General features: G+C 44.3%; 1 protein-coding gene across 3 annotated transcripts in view; it reads left to right on the forward strand.

Annotated features, from left to right (window-relative positions):
• LARP7 (La ribonucleoprotein domain family member 7) overlaps positions 1-16,367 on the forward strand; it is a 230,746-nt gene extending 214,379 nt beyond the window's left edge. For all 3 annotated transcript variants that reach the window (XM_029596294.1, XM_029596283.1, XM_029596304.1), the window contains 2 exons: positions 6,673-6,764; positions 15,958-16,367. In XM_029596294.1, coding sequence (XP_029452154.1) covers positions 6,673-6,764; positions 15,958-16,038 — 173 coding nt within the window. In that variant the 3' untranslated portion in view covers positions 16,039-16,367. The remainder of the gene's footprint in view (positions 1-6,672; positions 6,765-15,957) is intronic.
• The last annotated feature ends 3,610 nt before the right edge of the window (positions 16,368-19,977 follow it).

Below are 19,977 nucleotides of genomic sequence, written 5' to 3' on the forward strand. Positions count from 1 at the left end.
CTCAAGGCCATCGACCACCAGGGCTCCTGAGAGCCCTCAAATGCCACTGAAGCTCTCAGGAGACAGGGGTTTCAGCCTTGGACTGAATTAGTGCTGTCGAGCCTGGGGTCGCCATCTACTCGAGGCACCCTGGAGCACCGAGGCATCCAAGTGCAGTGGTCCAGTGCCCTCGAAGCTCCTTTGCAGGGCACCGAGGAACATCGGACTGTCCCATCACTGGCCTATGGGTATTGGGCACCATGAAGCGAGTTGGGACCATGTTGGGGCTACAGAACTTGTGCCTGCAAGCACCCCTGGCATCCTTGGTACTGCTGGTCCATCAATGACTTCAGACACCGGGGTTTCTATGTATTTAGATTTTCCCCAAAAACCTTTTAGAGTGAGAAAGTAAAATATCCCTAAGCACCAGAACATACGTATTAAATATAATGTTATTGACCATCCATGTGTCTCGTAAACAGAAAGTTGCAGATCAGGTCTTCACAAGAGAATATGTCAACACTCCACTCCCCTGCTCAGTTCAAGGGAGGAGAGTCCATTGTTTCAGGGTGATATTCCTCGTGCTTGGTCTGTCTGACCTCCAGAATGATGGGTGAGGCGTCTCCCTCCTGGCCCAGCTCTCTTTCATTTGGGTGCCACCAGTGCAACCTCTCAGACCATTGGAGTCTCTAAAGATGGTGGCGGTGTTCCTGCCACTGACAGGATTATGAAGGCCTCTTCATTGGTTTTAATGTTGGCAGTTATCCCCTGAATTTTAAACGCCAGACCCCAGGGATATGTCCATGATACCTAATGTGTTCTTTTTGCAAAAGCTTTGTTAATGGTTGAAGCTCTCTTCTTCGTTTTAAGGTTGCTGGTGAAATATCATTGAATATCATGAATTCGTGTCCTTCCCACTTAAAAGGTGCTAGTTTCCGGACACATCTCATGAGCCTTTCCTTAACCAAAAAGCTATGCATGCACATTATTATGTTTCTGGGGACATTACATGGGGCCAGACCCAGCGCTCTCTCGATAGCCACTCCTGCATGAGTGGACTCATTTCCTGATTCTTCTGAAGCAGCAAGCAGTGCGAAACAGATCTTGTGGATAACTTCCATAGTATTCATATATTCTGGGTTTTCTGGCAGCCCCCTTATTCTTATATTAGACCTATGCAATCTATTCTCTAAGTCCTCTATTTTTGGAGACATGTCCTCTTGTTTCTGGTGATATTCTTCTACGACTACCACCATGTTTGTAAGCTTAGTCCCTTACTCCTCCACCATTACCTCTGCGTCCTCTACTCTCTTTCCGAGATCCATCAAGTCCATGCGAAGATCCGCTATGGACGAACAGAAGTGTTCCCTCAAAGTATGAATATCTTGTTTGAGATCTTGGAACCAGTTTTCAGAATCTTGCTTTATTAGCGTGTCTGTTAACTCATCTTTTTCCAGGCTCACTCGCTCTTTCGCCAAGACTACGTCTTCAGCCTCCTCCAAGGTGGCCATGCTGGACAAGGTCTCGTATCTCGATCTCGCATTGAACGAAAAGTGAGTCAAATCGACTTGCTTTTTCTTGCTGGTCATTGCATCGAGTTCGATGCAGATATACCTGATGCTATTCGACTGTAAAAACCACAATTAATGGGAAAAATGCTTGATTTACCGGTGGAGGGGAGCAGAGTAGGAAGCTCAAACGTCCATTGTCACTAGATGACATCACTTCCTCCAGACACTGGGGTTTCTATCGGTGCCGCTGGGCTGTCAGTGTCCACGGGCATCTGTGGTGCTGGGGATGGCACTATATACCATTGAACTGATCAAGACACTGTCAAGTGCTGTCAAAGCCCTGGGTGCAGCATTGTTGGCTCCATTGATGCGATCCATCATTGGTGAGCGCGAGAGCGCTATGGCCGTATGGGTGCTGCCACCAAGGTGGTCACCAGTGGACATGGTCAGATGCCGTAGGACTCGACCACAGAGCACCAGGTTCACCGTCAGTCGCCATGGACTTTGCTGCTGCCTTTCCATGAGGAAAACAGTGGTAAGCCAGTCCCAATGCAATTTCAAGGGCTGTCTCCAGCCTCTTGGAGCATTGTCAGGTACTGGAGGTACCATGGGAGTGATGCCATAGAACGCCACCCAACACCATGTCATAATCAGAGCCCCAGTGACACTGAGGCCGCCATCGTCACACTGTTCCTATCCACTTCACTGTGACAGTGAAACACAGCATGTGTGGTCATGTACAGCAGGGCATCTACTCCAAGCACCTTGGTGCTGGTAGGTGGCATTCTCCCTGTCTGTGCAGTACACAGCCATGTTAGGGTTCTGCCATCATCGCCACAAGGTATCAGCCTCTGTCTGTTCTAAGGTGCCATCACACACTCTATGATTGCTTTTTGGCAGCACGCTGCCAATGACTCTTAACAGGTGGTGCTCGGTCTTTGCTGTGCCATGTGATCCTACCCACAAGCACGGCGAGTGGATTCATAGGTGTGCCACCATCCATAGGATGGGCTACCACTATATGAGTACTAGTCAGCGTGCTTTTACAGCATAGGACACAATTTTCCAGTTGCCCTCTATTGTATAGGTGTGTGTGTGTTTCCCTCATGGCGAACACATGTGTGATGCAGCTACGGGATTGACCTAAGACTGTGTTCCTGGTCGAACCCCTATGGCAGTGGATACCAGAAGGGTAGTGTCGGGAGTCTTCTCCTTCTTCAGAAGAGAAATAGTCTTCAACCCCTCCCATTTTAGAAATCTCCTTTGTAGGGAAGCCCTTGGGGCTCCGTTCCTTGTAGGTTTATCGCCGACCTGGAGCCTTGATTCTTTTGAATCTGTGCATCTCCTTGTAGGCCAGGACTGGCGGGATAGCAGCGGCAGTCATTGGACCGTTTTTGCTGGGGTCCGTCTGTTGATTACCGTGATGGCCTACCCCATCTGAGGGTGACTGCAAGTGGCAGATTAGTCGTTTCTGAACCTCGGCAATCAGAGACTGTACTCAACTCTCACCTGGAGAGTTAAAAGGTATTTTGGGATCATGAGGCCCTGATTCCTGTTGCTTTCCTGTCCCTTCAGGATGGGGAGATACAACTGGGTTTCTAGGGAAACTTTTTTGGGTCCCCCTCTGGATGCCTGGTTGTCCCTCATTCTCTGTTTCCCAGAGAAGGGATGTCACTGCTTCTAACTGGCAGTTGCTCTCGGTTCCTCATGGGATATGAGAGCCGGTCTGGCAGTAGCACTCTCCTTAGGTCGTCCTAATGCATAGGAGGTCTATTTTGCGAGGGAGCCATTCCAGATTCAGTCTCCCCTTCGTACTACGACTCTCCTCTTTGGGGTAGCTCCCTGGTGAAGATTAGGGGTTTCTCCTGTCTTGGAGTTTCCTTTGATACCTGCTGAGCTCAATGGGCAATGGAGGACCACTATTGCCAGTCATTCTTGCCTGCAGGACCTACCTCAGTGAGGAGGGTTCTAGTCCATCTAATTGGCAAGCATGCTTTTCAACCTATTGCCATATCTATGGCTAAGGGAGTTGGGGGACAAGGGACCTTGCAGCAGAGATACTAACGTTTGGTTGCAGTGGCTTGCAAGCTATACGGTCTGAAGACAGGGCAATCCTGGTTCATGCAATGGTTGTTCCATTTACTAGACCCGCATGCTTCCTTGGGGGAAGTATATGTAATCATGGTTGAGGTATTAATACCTGAGCCAGGTACGTGGCAAGATCACACTGACCCTGCCCTGATCCCCTTAGGGTTCCATGCTGACGAAGAAATCTGGATCATCAGGGGTTTGCACTTGTGGCACCCTGGCTTCCTGTCTCTTGGTGGAGTGTTTCTGGATTTCTTCCATGGGTGATTCACCGTCCGTTTCAGCTGATACAAACAGGCTGAGGGTTGTATCTTGATGGGTAACCCCCTTACTGGAATCAGCAGTGAGTCATTAGCTTACGGTTTTGATATACAACCTAGCACTTGTTCTTACCCCTGCAGTCCAGCTGTCTGCCTCCTTGTGTTCTTTGCTTCTTCCATCTTCCAGTTGGAATGTCGAAGGGAGGGGAAGAAAAGCTAAGGCATTCATGGTATATCTTGATATATACCTGCAGTGAAATATACCACGTTTTCCCTATAGTTCCCCAAATTCTGGCCAGTACTGCCTTTAGCTTTTCTCACTTTACTAGGTTGTCCAAAGTGTCTTCCTGCTCACCTGAACTAACCTGTAGACAGGATGAAAGACCTGCCTTTGACAGGGTGCAGTGTGGGTGAGTTTCAAGCCTAACATATCTCCCTGCTTGGGGATTTGGGCTGGCGACCCCATTCAGGGATTGCCTTTCATTCCCTGAAGCTTTTGATGCTGTCCTGCATGGTCAGCTATAAGAACATAAGAAATTGCCATACTGGGTCAGATCAAGGATCCATCAAGCCCAGCATCCTGTTTCCAAGAGTGGCCAATCCAGGCTATACACGTACATGGCAAGTACCCAAACACTAAGTAGATCCCATGCTACTGCTGCCAGCAATAGCAGTGGCTATTCCTCAAGTCAACCTGATCAATAGCAGTCAATGGATCTCTCATCCAAGAACCTATCCAAACCTATTTTTAAACCCAGCTGCACTAACTGCATTAACCATATCCTCTGGCAACAAATTCCAGAGCTTAATTGTGCGTTTAGTGAAAAAGAATTTTCTCCGATTAGTTTTAAATGTGCTACTTGCTAACTTCATGGAGTGCCCCCTAGCCCTATTATCCGAAAGAGTAAATAACCGATTCACATCTACCCATTCTAGACCTCTCATGATTTTAAAGACCTCTTTCATATCCCTCCTCAACTGTCTCTTCTCCAAGCTGAACAGCCCTAACCTCTTTAGCTTTTCCTCATAGGAGAGCTGTTCCATCCCCTTTATCATTTTGATCACCCTTATCTGTACCTTCTCCAATGCAACCATATCGTTTTCGAGATGCTGTGACCAGAACTGTACACAGTACTCAAGGAGTGGTCCACCATGGAGCGATACAGAGGCATTATGACATTTTCCATTGTATTCACCATTCCCTCCCTAATAATTCCTAACATTCTGTTTGCTTTTTTGACTGCCTCAGCATACTGAGTTGTGTCTGGTACTTTAGCACATAGGGTCTGTCACACACCCCGCCGTTGTAGCTGATTATTCTTCCAAGCTTGTTTGGGTTTTCTGACTATTGTGCCTATCAGTCAAACATGGGGCACACTTCTGCAGATGCATTCTGTCCTTCAGGTGCCAGTGGACTGCAATTTCTTTCTGGGGATCTCACGGGCCCCATTTGTTTTTTCGGTTGTCTTATAACACTGAAGGAAAATGTGCAGTCTTCGTCCAAGTGTCCTCCTCTTGTTTACACCTCTAGACTTCTTCCTGTGCCCAGGAGGTTCTAGACCTACTGTCGTCCTTAGGGTTTACTGATCTGAAACCGTGCTTGTAAGGTTTTCCGTGATGCGGAGTATGTTTCTTGCTGGCATTCGCATTACTCCCCTACCTTAGGTACATCTGCTATGCATTGGGGTTTTGTGTCTGTCTTTTCTATGGTTTTCTCTTTGTAGAACCCAACTCTTTTCCTGCCTAGACCCCTTGTGGGTTGACTACCTCACAGGCAAAAGGGAGAGAGGTGATGCTTTCAGCACTGTGCAGTTTCCTGCTTTGTCCTGCTCGGACAGCCTATAGCTTGGAAATCACTCGTATGAGGACTACCACCCTGCTTTTCCTCAGAGAAAGCAGAGTTGCTTACCTGTAACAGGTGTTCTCCGAGGACAGCAGGATGTTAGTCCTCATGAAACCCACCCGCCTCCTTTTATGAGCTATATCATGGACTGAGGGACTCTGCCTAGGGAGCAGGGTGATAACTACAGCTGCACATGCTTGGTAGGGCATGTTTGAAGTTCTAGAATCTTTGAAATCAAAGTTCTGGACTGGAACTTCATGCAATGATGTCACCGATGTGTGAGGTCTAACATCCTTCTTAACTCAGAGAGTACCTGTTACAGGGAAGCAACTCTGCTAAAAGTACTGTGTGGGAGTACTAAATTAGGCTCTTCTGCCACATCAAGGTCATTGAGATCTTAGATTCTGCAGCTTCTTGTTTCACTGAAATTCAGTATGTGGAGTCAGATTTTTTTAAACATTTTTACCATAGAGACAGCAGTAAGTGGTACTTCAGAACAGTTATGGTGATTATTTAAAGCTGTTGGAGGTTTCAAGTGCCTGAAAGATCAATTTAGTTGATTTTTAATCACGTTCAGAAAGAGGTGGTAATCCAGAAGCATGTTGTCATATAAGAAAAAAAAAACACTTTTCAGTGTTTTTGGTGAGTTGTTGCTGCAACAGTTTCCATTGCAGGAAGGTCCCTGTCATTATCTAATGATAGTCAGGACTGTCACTTCTAACTGTACCTGATTGTAGTCTGCTTAAAGGTACCAATGAAAAACACATGAACAAAATACACAAATAAAGATTTTCCTTTGCTCTATTTATCAGATGTATGATACCATGGCATTACTTTATACCTCTTGTGAGATGAGCAATAGTGAATGATAAATAAGAACTCCTAGCATATGAGTAGGCTGTATGCTAGTTTCCTGTGACATTGGGATCTTGAAATGGTAATCACTGCACTAACTCATATTTCCACTTACATTGAACTCTTGTTTGTTAAGGTGATCATGAGCAGCGTTACTGGCAGAAGATCTTGGTAGACAGACAGGCAAAACTCAATCGACCTCGAGAAAAGAAACGAGGAACAGAGAAGGTAACATGTCCACACACAAGTAATTTGGGTTTCAGCCTTAAGTTCTGAGAGGGGTTCAATGTTTGATACCATTACTAACAATCTGAAGCTCAGACAGGTAATGTTTCAGGTTTTCCATAGTAGCAGATGATGCCACAGCCTTTGTTTTGTTATGTGGCTCATGATGTTTGTGGGTGCAATGGAGTACAGCTGTTTGCCTCAAAGTAGAGCACTACCTTCTACCAAACTGCTATAACATAGATCTGTCCAAAATGCACCATAGAGGCACAAATTTACAATAGCACTATATGAAGTGTTCTTATGTTATAAAAGTTACTAAAGCATGTGTTATGAAGTCTATTAATGCAAGTTGTTAGACACTTCACATTTCTTGTTAAGTCTGTGCAGCCAGGATTTTCCAATATTGAAAGCAAGTACCATAGCGCATGAATTGCCTACATTTGCTCCGAAAGCAGCACTGCTGCCTAGGTTTTTCAAATTTCCTTGGTTTTGTTCCTACATCTTTGGGTCATATTCCTATATCTCTTTTATTGTTTTATCATAATGAGTAGAAGGGAAGAGGTACAAGAGAGATGGCTCCCAGGAGAGAGAGATAAAAAGGAAATGGATCATGGGAGGGAAAAACAGAAGGTCATGAGAGATTGGAGAAAAGGGGGAGGAGATAGGTAGAGGAAGAAGAAGAAAAAGGGGATGTTGAAGATTGGATGGAGAGGAGAAGTTGATAGGACATTGCTAAAGGAAGAACAGATAAGAGATAGAGGAAAGAGTAGAAGAGAGAGGAAGGGAAGATGGAAGAAAAGAGAGGATGTAAAATAGGAAGTGTAGAGACGGAAAGAGTAAATGCATATAGGGAGGGAAAAAGGTGAAGGAGGTTTGGGAAGGAAACAGAGTGGGATGGGAGAGAGCTTGAGAAGGTACAGACCAGGCATATGGAGCAGTAAAAGATGGTGGTTCTTCATCAGGGCAGGCCAGTCCATACGGAGACAGATCAACAGACTTGCTGATGTCACCTTCATCAGCCTGCCAGTATTCTCTGTCTCCAGCAGATGGTGGACATGCGTATGATTCTGTGGAAGTAGGCTTGTCAGGATTAGAATGAGCCTGGAGGCTCTTGAGGTGACAGCTGAGACTCCCTTCCTCAGTTGAGCTATATCCAGTGATGATACCCAGACTGCAAGGGGGGAATCCTGAGGTGAAGGCAGGTGCCCTTTCCTTCTGGTATGAGCTTGGAGCCCTTCCAAGAAGGTAAGGCAGTCTTTGCTTCTCCCTCTCTTTGAGCCCCCTTCCCCTTCCTTCTTCTAGGTGGCACTCTTGATCACCTTTGGTCTACCTCCAGGCCCCCCACCAAAAGCCATAGGTCTGGAGCAGTCTGGCTCTTTAAGGCAGTTATGCTTCTTGCCAGTTATCAATAAAGTAAAAAAATAAAATAATAGAGAGGCCTCTGACCTCTGATCCATAGCTCTGTGAGATCAGCCGGTGGCAGGGGATCCAGCATCAGTGCTCAAAGCAGTTTGCGGGGGCAAGGACTGAGGTGAGCACCAGCATTTCAATACATTGGGAGACAGCGGGGACTGTATCTCACAGGTACTGGAGAAGGCACGATGGTGCCGGGAAGCTAGAGCAAGCAAAGAACTCGCTGTGTGTATCATGCAATTTAGATCAGTGCAGGCTGATAACTGTTTAAACCTGTGCAGTGCTTAATTTGTGACTCAGGGGATTCCTCTGCAAGGGACTACTCCTCAGCAGGGGAATAGGGTCCTTTAGAGGAAACACCCTCCCCCAGGGGACCACTTCCTCTTTCTCCAGAGCGGGTCAGCTTGGTCCCTAGCTGGAGGCTGCCTGCCTTCCTGGTACCTGGAAAGGAGTTAATCTGTTCTCTCAATAGTAGAATATTTTTAGGGGCTTCAGTCTTTTTGTATGGAGCAGAAGGATCCACGTTCCATTCAGTCCTCTAGGATTCCTCTTCATCTCAGGGCTCGAAGCAGATTAGGGGAAACCCAGCTCTAGTTGCAAGCAAGGATGATGCTGGATTGGCTGATGACTTCCTGGATGGGTTCCAGTCCCCCTGCCACCCCACTTCCAGGAGACAGGAACTTGGAAGAAGGAGAGGTTCCTCCTGAAGAGAAGGCTCATAGGTCTATTCAGAGGTTTTTTCATAAGAATGAGTTGTCTACCATGATCTCTGTTACTACATACGCTGCAGCTGGAGGAGATGGGGCAAATGCGTCTAGAGTTCCAAAAGGGGAACCTATTATGGTTATTTTGTGGACAGCTTCTTGTTTTTTCCCACTGCTTGAGGTGGTGCAGGGGTTGATTAATTTGGAGTGGACCTTGCTGGAGACTAATTTTAAAGGGGACAGATCCTTAGCTGGTATGTATCCCCTGAATCCTAGGGCAAAGGAGCAGTTTTATTTTCCACATGGGTGTGCTCCATGGCTAAAAGGACCACCATCCAGGTAGAGGGCGGCGGTGAACTTAAGGATTCTTAGGATAGAGAATAGAGGCGATAATGAAGCAAGCCATCAAGGCCATGGTCAAGAATTTCCAGATTGCTGTTTGTATTGTGGCCTGGTTTGCATTTTGTCATAGAGTGGCAAGAAGAGTTGGGGGAGCATGATCCTTCCCTGGAGCAGCCTTTTTGGAGGATGCTGGCTATGGCTTAGCATGCATAGGAGCTCGAGGCGTGGCCTCCATAGTGGTAGCCCGGCATCTTTGGTTGCGCAGTTGGTCAACGAATGCAATCTCAAAGTCAAATTTGATGAAGCTGCCTTTTGAGGGGCGACTTCTGTTAGAGAAGGATGGTATCTCAAGAGTCGGGGCCTCTAGATCCTCCCAATGATGTTTTGGGTGTCATCCCTCCAGGACTGGAGATAGGCAGACGTCTTTCTCGGTTCTATCAAAGGTGGACCCAAATTACTTTTAATCAGTAGGTTCTCGATATTATCAGGCATGGTTACACCCTGGAGTTTGTGAGTCCGATTTCAGATGCTTTTATGATTTCTCCAAGCCATTCCACCGAAAAGAGAGTTGTCTTACAAGCCATACTTCAATGACTGATTGTATTGAAAGCTATGATTCCAGTACCAAAAGATCTAGATGGAACAGGATGTTACTCCATTTACTTTATGGTTCCCAAGAAAGAGAGTTCTTTCATCCAATATTGGATCTGAAGTGGGTCAATGAATTCATATGGGTGATTCACATCAGAATGGAGGTGTTACAGTTAGTAATCATGGTGGTACAGAACGGAGAATTTCTAACAGAAGCATATCTTCGCATTTCGATCCGGAAAGAGCATCAGCATTTTTAGCACTTCGCAGTTCTTGGATGTCATTACCAGTTTCAGGCATTGTTATTTTGCCTAGCTATGGCCCTAAGCACCTTCTCAAAGATGATGGTAGTGGCAGTGGCACTGCACAGGGAAGACATCTTGAATTATCCATATCTGAATGATTGACTGATCTGAGCCATATCTAGCTAGGAGAGCCTCTCAGCATTTCGAGGAGTGGTTCAGATGTTGCAGGAGCTGGGATAGGTAGTCAGTCTGTCCAGAAGCAGTCTGCAGTCCTTTCAGAATCTGGTGTATCTAGGGGGCTCGGATTGATACAGCACAGAGCAGCGAATCCAAAGCTGTGGGGTCAAATAAGGAACTTGAGGGCGGCAAACAGTCCATCGGTGTGGGCTTACTTTGACACCAGGTTCCATGGCAGCGACACTAGAATTAGTTCCGTGGGCCAGGGCACATATGTGCCCTCTTCAAAAGGCCTTAGTTTCTTTATAGAATCACCAGTCCCACGACTACTCAGTGAGATCGTCTCTTCCCTGGACAATCAACCAAAACATTGTACTGTTGCATGCAGTGAGAGCATGTGGAAAAGGGGATAGAATTGGTGATTCCAGTTTAGACTGTGGTGACCACAGATGCAAGTCTCAAGAGCTAGGGAGCTCAGTGATAGGAGCTGATGACTCAAGGGAGGTGGTCTCCCAAGGAGGTGAGATGGTCCATCAATCGCCTGGAAGTTCAAGCGATTCGATTGGCGTTCCTACAGTTTTCGGACCAGTTAATCAGATAGGCAGTACATGTGATATCAGACTATGCTATGGTGATAACATGCATAAATCAAGGGAAAACCTGAAGTCAATGAGTTTCTCTGGAAATGGATATTTTTCTGCCATGGACAAAAAAACATTTCCAGGCCCTATCAGCATCTCATATGGCAGGTGTGGACAAAGTTCAAGCAGGTTATCACAGATGTCATGCTCTAGACCTGGGGCAATGGGAGCTGTCAAACGAAATCTTTCAGCTAATTGCCTCCCATTGTGGTCAGCCGATGCTGGATTTGTAGGTGTGCAGCATGAATGCGAAGGTACATCATTTCTATAGTTTCAGAAGAGACTCTCGGTCAGCCAGTATCAATGTTCTGGAGCAAATTTGGCCACAAGAAGCGATGCTCTGTATGTCTTTCCTCCTTGGTCCATGGACGGCAGAGTGCTTAAGAAAATGGCAGAACACCCAGACCTGGTTTCTTCTAGTGGCCCCAGACTGACCTTGGAGGCCTTGATATTTTATTTATTTGTTTTAAAAATGTATAGCCTGCAGCGCAGCCATCGTTTTATGTTTTTGAAACTGCCTTGATCTTTGGAATGTGTGGTTAAATAATTTTCAAATAAATAAATAAATTGTTTGTGGTGCATTATTTGGATCTTCAACATCTGTTAGTTGACAGTCACCTTCATTTACCAGTATGCAATTATTTGCTTTGTCGGGAACTGATTCTTTATGAAGATCTGGATCAATTTATCTTATGGTTTGGCCCTTGCAAGGGAACATTTGGTAAAGAGAGTTTATTCCTCGGTGGTGGTGAGCACGCTGAAGGCTCATAAGTTTTCTACATTTTTGGCTTACATCCTGGTCTGGAGAGTGTTTGAGTATTGGTGCTCTGAACAGAAGTGCATACCAGCTCAAATGACCATACCTCTTATTCTAGATTTTCTACAGGAAGGTTTAAGGGGCTGACCCTTAATACTCTGAAGGTACAGATAATGGCATATTCAAGGTCGTTCTCTCTCCTCTCACCCTAACGTCTATAGATTGAGGGGTGTTAAATACATTTAGCCACCACTTCATCTTCCATTTCCTCTTTGGGATCTGAATTTAGTCTTGACTTTTCTGTCAGGGCCACCCTTCCTTCCTTCCTTTTAATTTATTTATTTATTTATTTTAAATGTATAGTTTATTCAATTTCAGCAAATTTTTACAAGACAATTCTTGCATTACAAGATCCAAAAGAGGCATAGAAATATATGACAAGAAAATTCAGCAATATTATAAATTTGCCAGATTCAGATTAAGTCCCCAATATGGGGAGAAGTCTTACACAATTTCAAGAAAGCGTATTACTACAAACATAAAAGCGTTAAGAGAGTGGGGTAACAAGCGAGGGTATTAATTTTAAGGACACTTATTATGTAATGACAGTTATAATCTAATCAAAGGACATTATTCAACAGGTTATTTATCTGCAAGAAATAAAGACAGTTGCGCCGGTTGAAAATATACATAAAAGTCAACTTTATACTTAATGCAGCATTTACATGGGAACTTTAAGAAAAACATTGCCCCCACTTGCAAGGCTTTGGGTTTCAAAATCAAGAATTGTTGATGTTGTTTCTGAGTCTGTTTCGCCACATCAGGAAATACTCTTACTTGAAAATTCAGGAAAGACTCAGACTTATGCCAGAAGAAAAGGCGTAGAACCCAATCTCTAGCAGGCTCAAGAAGAAAGATAGCCACAAGAGTAGCCGGAGAAACTTCTGTAATTGATTGTTCCAAAATTGCCAAAAAATTATCCATTTCCAATCCAGGATCTTGTTGTGATGATGTAGGAATATCTCTTCTGAAGTTTGGTATATAAAATGTTTAGAAATAGGTGGTAAAGCCTGGTCAGATATCTTCAAAACTTCCAAGAAATACTTTTTAAGCATATCCTTTAGTGTGATTAAAGAACTTTTGGGAAAACTCACCACATTTTTCCAAATTTTCCATTTTAAGGGATAATTGAGAGTTTTCCTTGATAATTGAGGATTGAAAAGACTTTACAGATTCAATTTCAGTTTAATTAGCATTGAAAGATTTCTCAGATTGTATTTTAAATGTTTCCAGAGTAGATAATCTAGTTCCCATATCCATAATCTTAGCTTCTAGTGGTTTAAAATGGGAAGAGATCACTTTGCCTAAAACTTCTATGGATTCCCAAATCGATTCTAGTGTTTTATGAAAGGGTCTGACCAAAAATAGAGATATATTGAAACCCAGTATCTCTAAACCAGATTCTAGAGAAGAAATGTCCCTTGTCTCTGTGGCTATAGGTCTGTCTCCAAGCACAGCTCCCCACTGAAGGTTTCGAGAGCCTGGGGCTATGGGTGAACCCTCCATCTCCAAAGAGGAGAGAGACTGCCGAGCTCCTCTGCCTGCAGTTCGCCCCTCCTTGTGTTGATACTCTTGCAATTGCAGAATTTGGTGAGGGAATCCGAATGCCAGGTGAAAGAGTGACTGAGGAATCATAGTAGAGAGTGAGCGATTCCTCCCAGCAATTCAGATTCCAGCGGTATCAGCCCTCGCATAACATGGGCGTCGATCGACATGATTAGGAGGGGGCCAGGAGGACCTCTTCAGGTACCCTCTCCCTGATCCGTCTCTTTTGAGAGGAATGCGGTATTATAGTAAAATGCGGTGAAACGCCAAGTCAAACGTTATTCCACCATCTTAGTTCAGTTCCTCCCCTTTCCTTCAAACAGATTTCCTTGTGGGTTCTTATTTAAAAAAAAAAAAAAAACAAATTCCTGGTCACAGTCTTTTTGACACAGCAGATCTTGGAATTGCAGGCATTCTCTTTTAGGGTGTCATTCTAGCCGATTACTCAGGATAGAGTACAGCTTTGTACAGTGCCTTCCTTTTTATCAAAGATCATTTTGGGTTTTCACTTGAATCAGTCAGTTTATTTGCCTTCACTGGATGGATGAGTGAGAATTTGAGCAGCTGCACCCCTTAGAAATTTGGAGGCATCTGTTGCGTTAACTTAAGCCAAAGCCAGAAGACTGCTAGGCTGCATAAAGAGAGGAATATGTAATAAGAAAAGGGAAGCGATAATCCCCTTGTACAGGACCTTGGTGAGGCCTCACCTGGAGTACTGTGTTCAGTTCTGGAGACCATATCTCAAAGGAGGCAGACAGGATGGGAGGTGGTCCAGAAAAGGGCAACCAAAATGGCGGGTGGTTTCCATTGAAAGACCTGAGGAGAGGTTGAAGAACCCATGCTATAGTTACACAATATTAGGTTCCATATTAGGTGCTACCACCCAAGAAAGAGATCTAGGCATCATAGTGGATAACACAATGAAATCATCGGTTCAATGTGCTGTGGCAGTCAAAAAAGCAAACAGAATGTTGGGAATTATTAGAAAGGGAATGGAGAATAAAACGGAAAATATCATAATGCCTCTGTATTGCTCCATGGTGAGACCGCACCTTGAATACTGTGTACAATTCTGGTCACCGCATCTCAAAAAAGATATAGTTGCGATGGAGAAGGTACAGAGAAGGGCGACCAAAATGATAAGGGGAATGGAACAGCTTCCCTGTGAGGAAAGACTAAAGAGGTTAGGACTTTTCAGCTTAGAGAAAAGATGGCTGAGAGGGGATATGATAGAGATGTTTAAAATCATGAGAGGTCTAGAACGGGTAAATGTGAATCGGTTATTTATTTTTTCGTATAATAGAAAGACTAGGGGGCGCTCCATGAAGTTAGCATGTGGCACATTTAAAACTAATCGGAGAAAGTTCTTTTTCACTCAACGCACAATTAAACTCTGGAATTTGTTGCCAGGGGATGTGGTTATTGCAGTTAGTATAGCTGTGTTTAGAAAAGGATTAGATAATTTCTTGGAGGAGAAGACCATTACCTGCTATTAATTAAGTTGACTTAGAAAATAGCCACTGCTATTACTAGCAATAGTAACATGGGATAGACTTAGTTTTTGAGAACTTGGCAGGTTCTTATGGCCTGGATATGTCCAGGTTTTTGAATGGAGTTAAGCATCTACATCATCCCTTGCAGCTACCTGTGCCTTTTTGGAACTTTAATCTGGTTTTGAGTTTTCAGGCGGATCTATGGTGGTGGTAAACAGGATGAACCAGCAACGCAGGCAACTATAGCCCGTTGGATAAAATAAATCATTAAAGCTGCCTATGTGAATGCTGATGTCCCATTGCTTAGACAGGTTAGGGCACATTCCACTAGGGCTCAGGCGGTATCGTGGACGGAGGTTCGGTTGTAATCTCCTGTCGAGGTTTGCCAAGCAGTGACATGGTCCTCCTTACACACTTTCTCCAAGCATTACCACTTGGATGTTTGGGTGCAAGAAACACAGCCTTCGCATATGCTGTGTTGACAGGACCACGGGCAGCTTCCCGCTCTTTTCGGGAGAAGCTTTGTGGTGGAGATTGTCCTGCCTGAGTACAGAGTAAAGAGAAATTACTACTTACCTGATAATTTCCTTTCCTGTAAGGAAGGCAGGCCAATCTCCAACCCCCCCTGGGCTGCCTACTTGCTTTTAGTTCGTCCCTTATGTGCAAATGACAAAGAGTGTTATGTCTGTCTGTTGGTTTGAAGGACTGGTAAGGGCCATAACCAGCCCCTACGTTTAGTACATGTTAATTCTTTTGGCTGATCTCAGTGTTCCCAATTGGTGGGAAGCATGAGTAGTTGGTAGACCATTAATATTCATATTCAAGTATAATCAGTTTGTCAATAGTTTGGCTTTTTTAGAGGATACTGGCGGGTTGTCATCGGGGCAGGGCTATTTGGCCATGATGTAAGCAAGTCAGCTGTACTCATTCTCCATCTGCTGATAGGGGTGCATAACCCACTGATGTGGATTGGCCTGCCTTTCTTAGAGAAAAGGAAATTATCAGGTAACTAGTAATTTCTCCTTTTTATAGATAAAGCACTGGTTTACACATGGAAATGGCTTTGAAAATTACCATCCTGTGTCTCTGGACAGCACTGTGTTCATCTGTTATGTGTTATATAAATGACAATAGCCTAATTATTTTTTTTAGTTATCAAGTCCTCTTGTACAGCTCATTGGCTTACAGTTTACATTCTAATGCCATTTATTTTTTCTCTTTGCAGCTGATTACTAAAGCTGAGAATATCAGACTGGCTAAGACACAGAAGCTGATTAAACACATCCATTTCTTCGAGGAAGACTAGCAAAACTTGCTGAGATTTCTTTTTTGCTTTTTAAAAGTTTTTTTTATTGTATTTACAATCAACAGCAACTACAAGACAATGATGTTTTTTTCTGTGAAAGATAAGAGCTAGGTCTGTTTTATTATAGTTCATCGTCTGAGCTTTTAAGACTACTGTTTGAAACCATTTTGTTAGCGAGAGAGAAAATTTGGGTCACCTGACTCTAATCTGACAAAGAACAAGTTTAAAACTCAAGTAAAATATGTTGCTTTGTTGGACACTAGAATCTCTTGTTTTTAAAATTTTGTTCTGAAAGAAAGAAAAGAAATAAAATATCTGGATTATTCGTGTTGCTGTAAAATTTTTTTTGGTTTACAAAGTGAGTGACCTGTAATGCTAGAATCTAGCAATGAATGTTGTAGCTAAAGTGTCATACACATATGCCAGAGTCATAACTGAGGCTTCCAGTTATGACTCTGCAATAGCAAGACATGCCTTGTAAGTGCTCTTCACCCAATCCGAGGGCTGGCGTTAAGTCTTACACACTCCGAACCATCTAAAAAAAAAAAAAAACACCCCACAAAGCCACAAAAAAGCCCAAAATACTGCTTTTCTGTGGTTCCTCCTGCTTAGTATCATTCCGATACTAAGCTGAAGGAACCAGAGGAAGCAGCATGAAAAAAAAAAATTTGCTGGCGGTCAGGTTAATTGAGTGCCTGTTTTGCTAACCAGTGACTGTGAGCAGGTTAGAAAAACAGAAGCTCATTAATTGAGCGTCCGTTTTCCTGACCGGTGTGCAGCCACTTCTCCTGGACATGCTAGGGAAACACAATTTATCCCTAGTACGTCCTTTTTAGCGTGACCCCTCATTTAAATAATGCATTGCACGCCCAGGAGAGGTGGCTGGGCACGTGTTAGGAGAGCGGGTGCTCAATCATGCATGCCCATTTTACGCGAGTCAATATTGCATCGGCCTGTTTGTGAAGTAAGACAAATCCCTCAAAACAAAAATGCCTATAACTTTGCCATATCTACCTTAACAACAGTAATTCTCAGGACTCAAACAGCAGCAATCTTATCTACAAAAAGGAAGCAAAAGCAAACATTAAACCCTGCCCTAAAATATGAATACACTATCTAGTGGGCTAACAGAACAAGCTGAACTGCTACAAATCCCTACAGAGAAACTACATGCTAGCCAAAATACTGCATTTCTGTCATACACACACAACACAGACAGACCTTTACCCAATGCAGAATAAGGGACTACAAATTAGAAACAAACATGCAGACAAAACTGAAATGGAAACCCTAAGAAACCAGACTCTATGAATATTGGAATACTGAAGAAACAGCAAAATACAAATAAATAAGAAATTCACATTCCCAAAGATGGCATATTTCAATCACTAAAAGTCAAAATATTTTTCTTTTACCTTTGTTGTTTGATTTATTTTTCTAATCGGTTGGTCCCTGTCTTTGTTCCTCTTGTCTGTCTTTTCCTAATTCCTTTTTCAGGGTCTTTTTTATTCTTTGTTTCTTCTCTCTCCTCTTGTCTTTTCCTTCCTCCTTCATATACACATACAGACTCTCTCTCACATGCACTTTCTCTCACTCAGGCTCCCATTCCTGCATGCTGTCTCTCACATACACACAGGCTCCCACTCTCATATGCGCTCTCTCACATGCAAGTTCCTATTCCCCCTCACAGACACACTCAAGCTCACACTCTTACATTCTCTCACACTCAGGTTCACATTCTCTCTCACACAGGTTCACATTCCCACACAAACACACAGGCCCTCAAGCTCTCTCTCACATGCAGGCTCACACACACAGGCTCTCATTCTCACAAGCAGGCTATCACCCCCCCCACACACACACACACACACAGAGGCTCCCACTCATGCTTTCTCTTATCATGCAGATTCCCACTTCCTCACACATGCTTTCCCTCACACACACACACACACACACACACACAGGGTCTTATTCCCAGATGCTCTCTCTTTCTTTCAAATGCACATACACTCTCTTTCTCTCTTACACACAGGCTCTCACACCCACATGCTCGCTCTCACACACACACACAGCTTCTCCACTACCACATGTTTCTCATACACACACCACCAGTCAGGCTCCCATTCCCCCAGTCTCCCATTCACACACAAACCCAGGCAGCTCCCATTCACACTCCCACCCCACCCCAGTCTCCCATTCACATACAAACCCAGGCAAGCTCCCATTCACACAAAACCCAGGCAGTCTCCCCATTGGGAGCAGAAGGGGGGAGCCTGTTCTGCTGCTCCTTCTTGTGTGCTGGCCCCTGAGCTATTCAATACTCTTGCAGTTAGCACTTTCTCTATGCTGATCTTGTGCATTGCAAGATCAGCATAGAGCACATGCTAGCCATAAGAGTTTTGAATTCCATAGGGCCGGCACACATGGTAGAGCAGAATGGTCTCTCTCCTGGGCCTGCTTTTCTTGGCTGCCAGTGGGAAGGGGTCCATTGGAAGCCTCCCACACACTCTTCTGTCTTCAACTGCCGATGGGATTGTAGTATACTGTTGTGGATTGAAAACTGCTTAAAAGAAAGGAAACAGAGTAGGATTAAATGATCAGTTTTTTTTTCAGTGAAGAGAGGTAAAAAGTGGAATACCTCAAGCACAGAGTCCACTGGCAGCCTCCCCTTTTCGGCAGCTGCTCCACTGGGTGTGCACACCAGGTAGCGCCAGGTCTGATCATGGGGGCCCTGCAACATGGCCTTTCTTCTCAGGCCACTGGACAACACTAGTGTGTGAGCCTCAGCTCATAGTGGGTGGACCATGGTCCACCCAGGCCCATCTGTGCCTAAGACACTGTCCTAACATGAAACTTTACATTGTGTAATTACAGCATGGATTATTTTTCCCTATATGCATCACTTTGCACTTATCCACATTAAATTTCATCTGCCATTTAGATGCCCAATCTGCTAGTCTTGCAAGGTCCTCCTGCAATTTATCACTATCCACTTGTGATTTAACTACTCTGAATAATTTTATGGCATCTGCAAATCTGATCACCTCACTTTTTGTTCCTTTTTCCAGATCATTTATAAATATATTAAAAAGTACCAGTTCAAGTCAGATCCCTGAGGCACTCCACTGATTGACCATATAATCCTATTCTCTGTTTCCTGTCTTTTAACCAATTTGCAATCCACAAAAGGACATCGCCTCTTATCCCATGATGTCTTAATTTTCTTAGAAGCCTCTCATGGGAGACTTGGTCAAATGCCTTCTGAAAATCCAAATACACTACATTTACCAGCTCACCTTTATCCACATGTTTATTAAGCCCTTCAAAAAAGTATCAGATTTGTGAGGCAAGACTTGCCTTGGGTAAATCCATGCTGGCTGTATCCCATTAAAACCATTTCTATCTATATGTTCTGTGATTTTGTTCTTTAGAATGGTTTTCCACGATTTTTTCTCAGCACTGAAGTCAGGCTCACCAGTCTATAGTTTCCAGGATTACCCCTGGAGCTCTTTTTAAATATCGGGGATACATTGGCCACCTTCCAGTCTTTAGGTAAAATGGATGACTTTAATGATGTTAAAAATATCTAATAATAGATCTGAAACTTCATTTTTTTAGTTCTTTCAGAACCCTGGGGTCAGGCCTTTTGCAATCGGGTGTGCATATCGTGCAGTTGCACGGGGCAGCACACACGAGGGGGCAGCGGACTGGCAGTAGCAAGAGAGGCTATGGAGCTGCTGTTTGAGCCTAACCTGCCGATGGCCAAAGGAGAGACGCAGGTTGCTGGTGCTCAACATGCCAGCAGCCGAAGGATTGACACTGCAGGCTGCTAGCGCTCAACCCATCGGTGACCGAAGGAGAGACTATGCAGGCTGCCAGAGGGTAATGAGAGGCCTGAGTTTTCTGTTATGTGTGTGTGCACACAGCTGCCACTCCCAT

This window comes from Rhinatrema bivittatum, chromosome 1, assembly GCF_901001135.1.
Source record: "Rhinatrema bivittatum chromosome 1, aRhiBiv1.1, whole genome shotgun sequence".
In the NCBI taxonomy this organism is placed as follows: Eukaryota; Metazoa; Chordata; class Amphibia; order Gymnophiona; family Rhinatrematidae; genus Rhinatrema; species Rhinatrema bivittatum.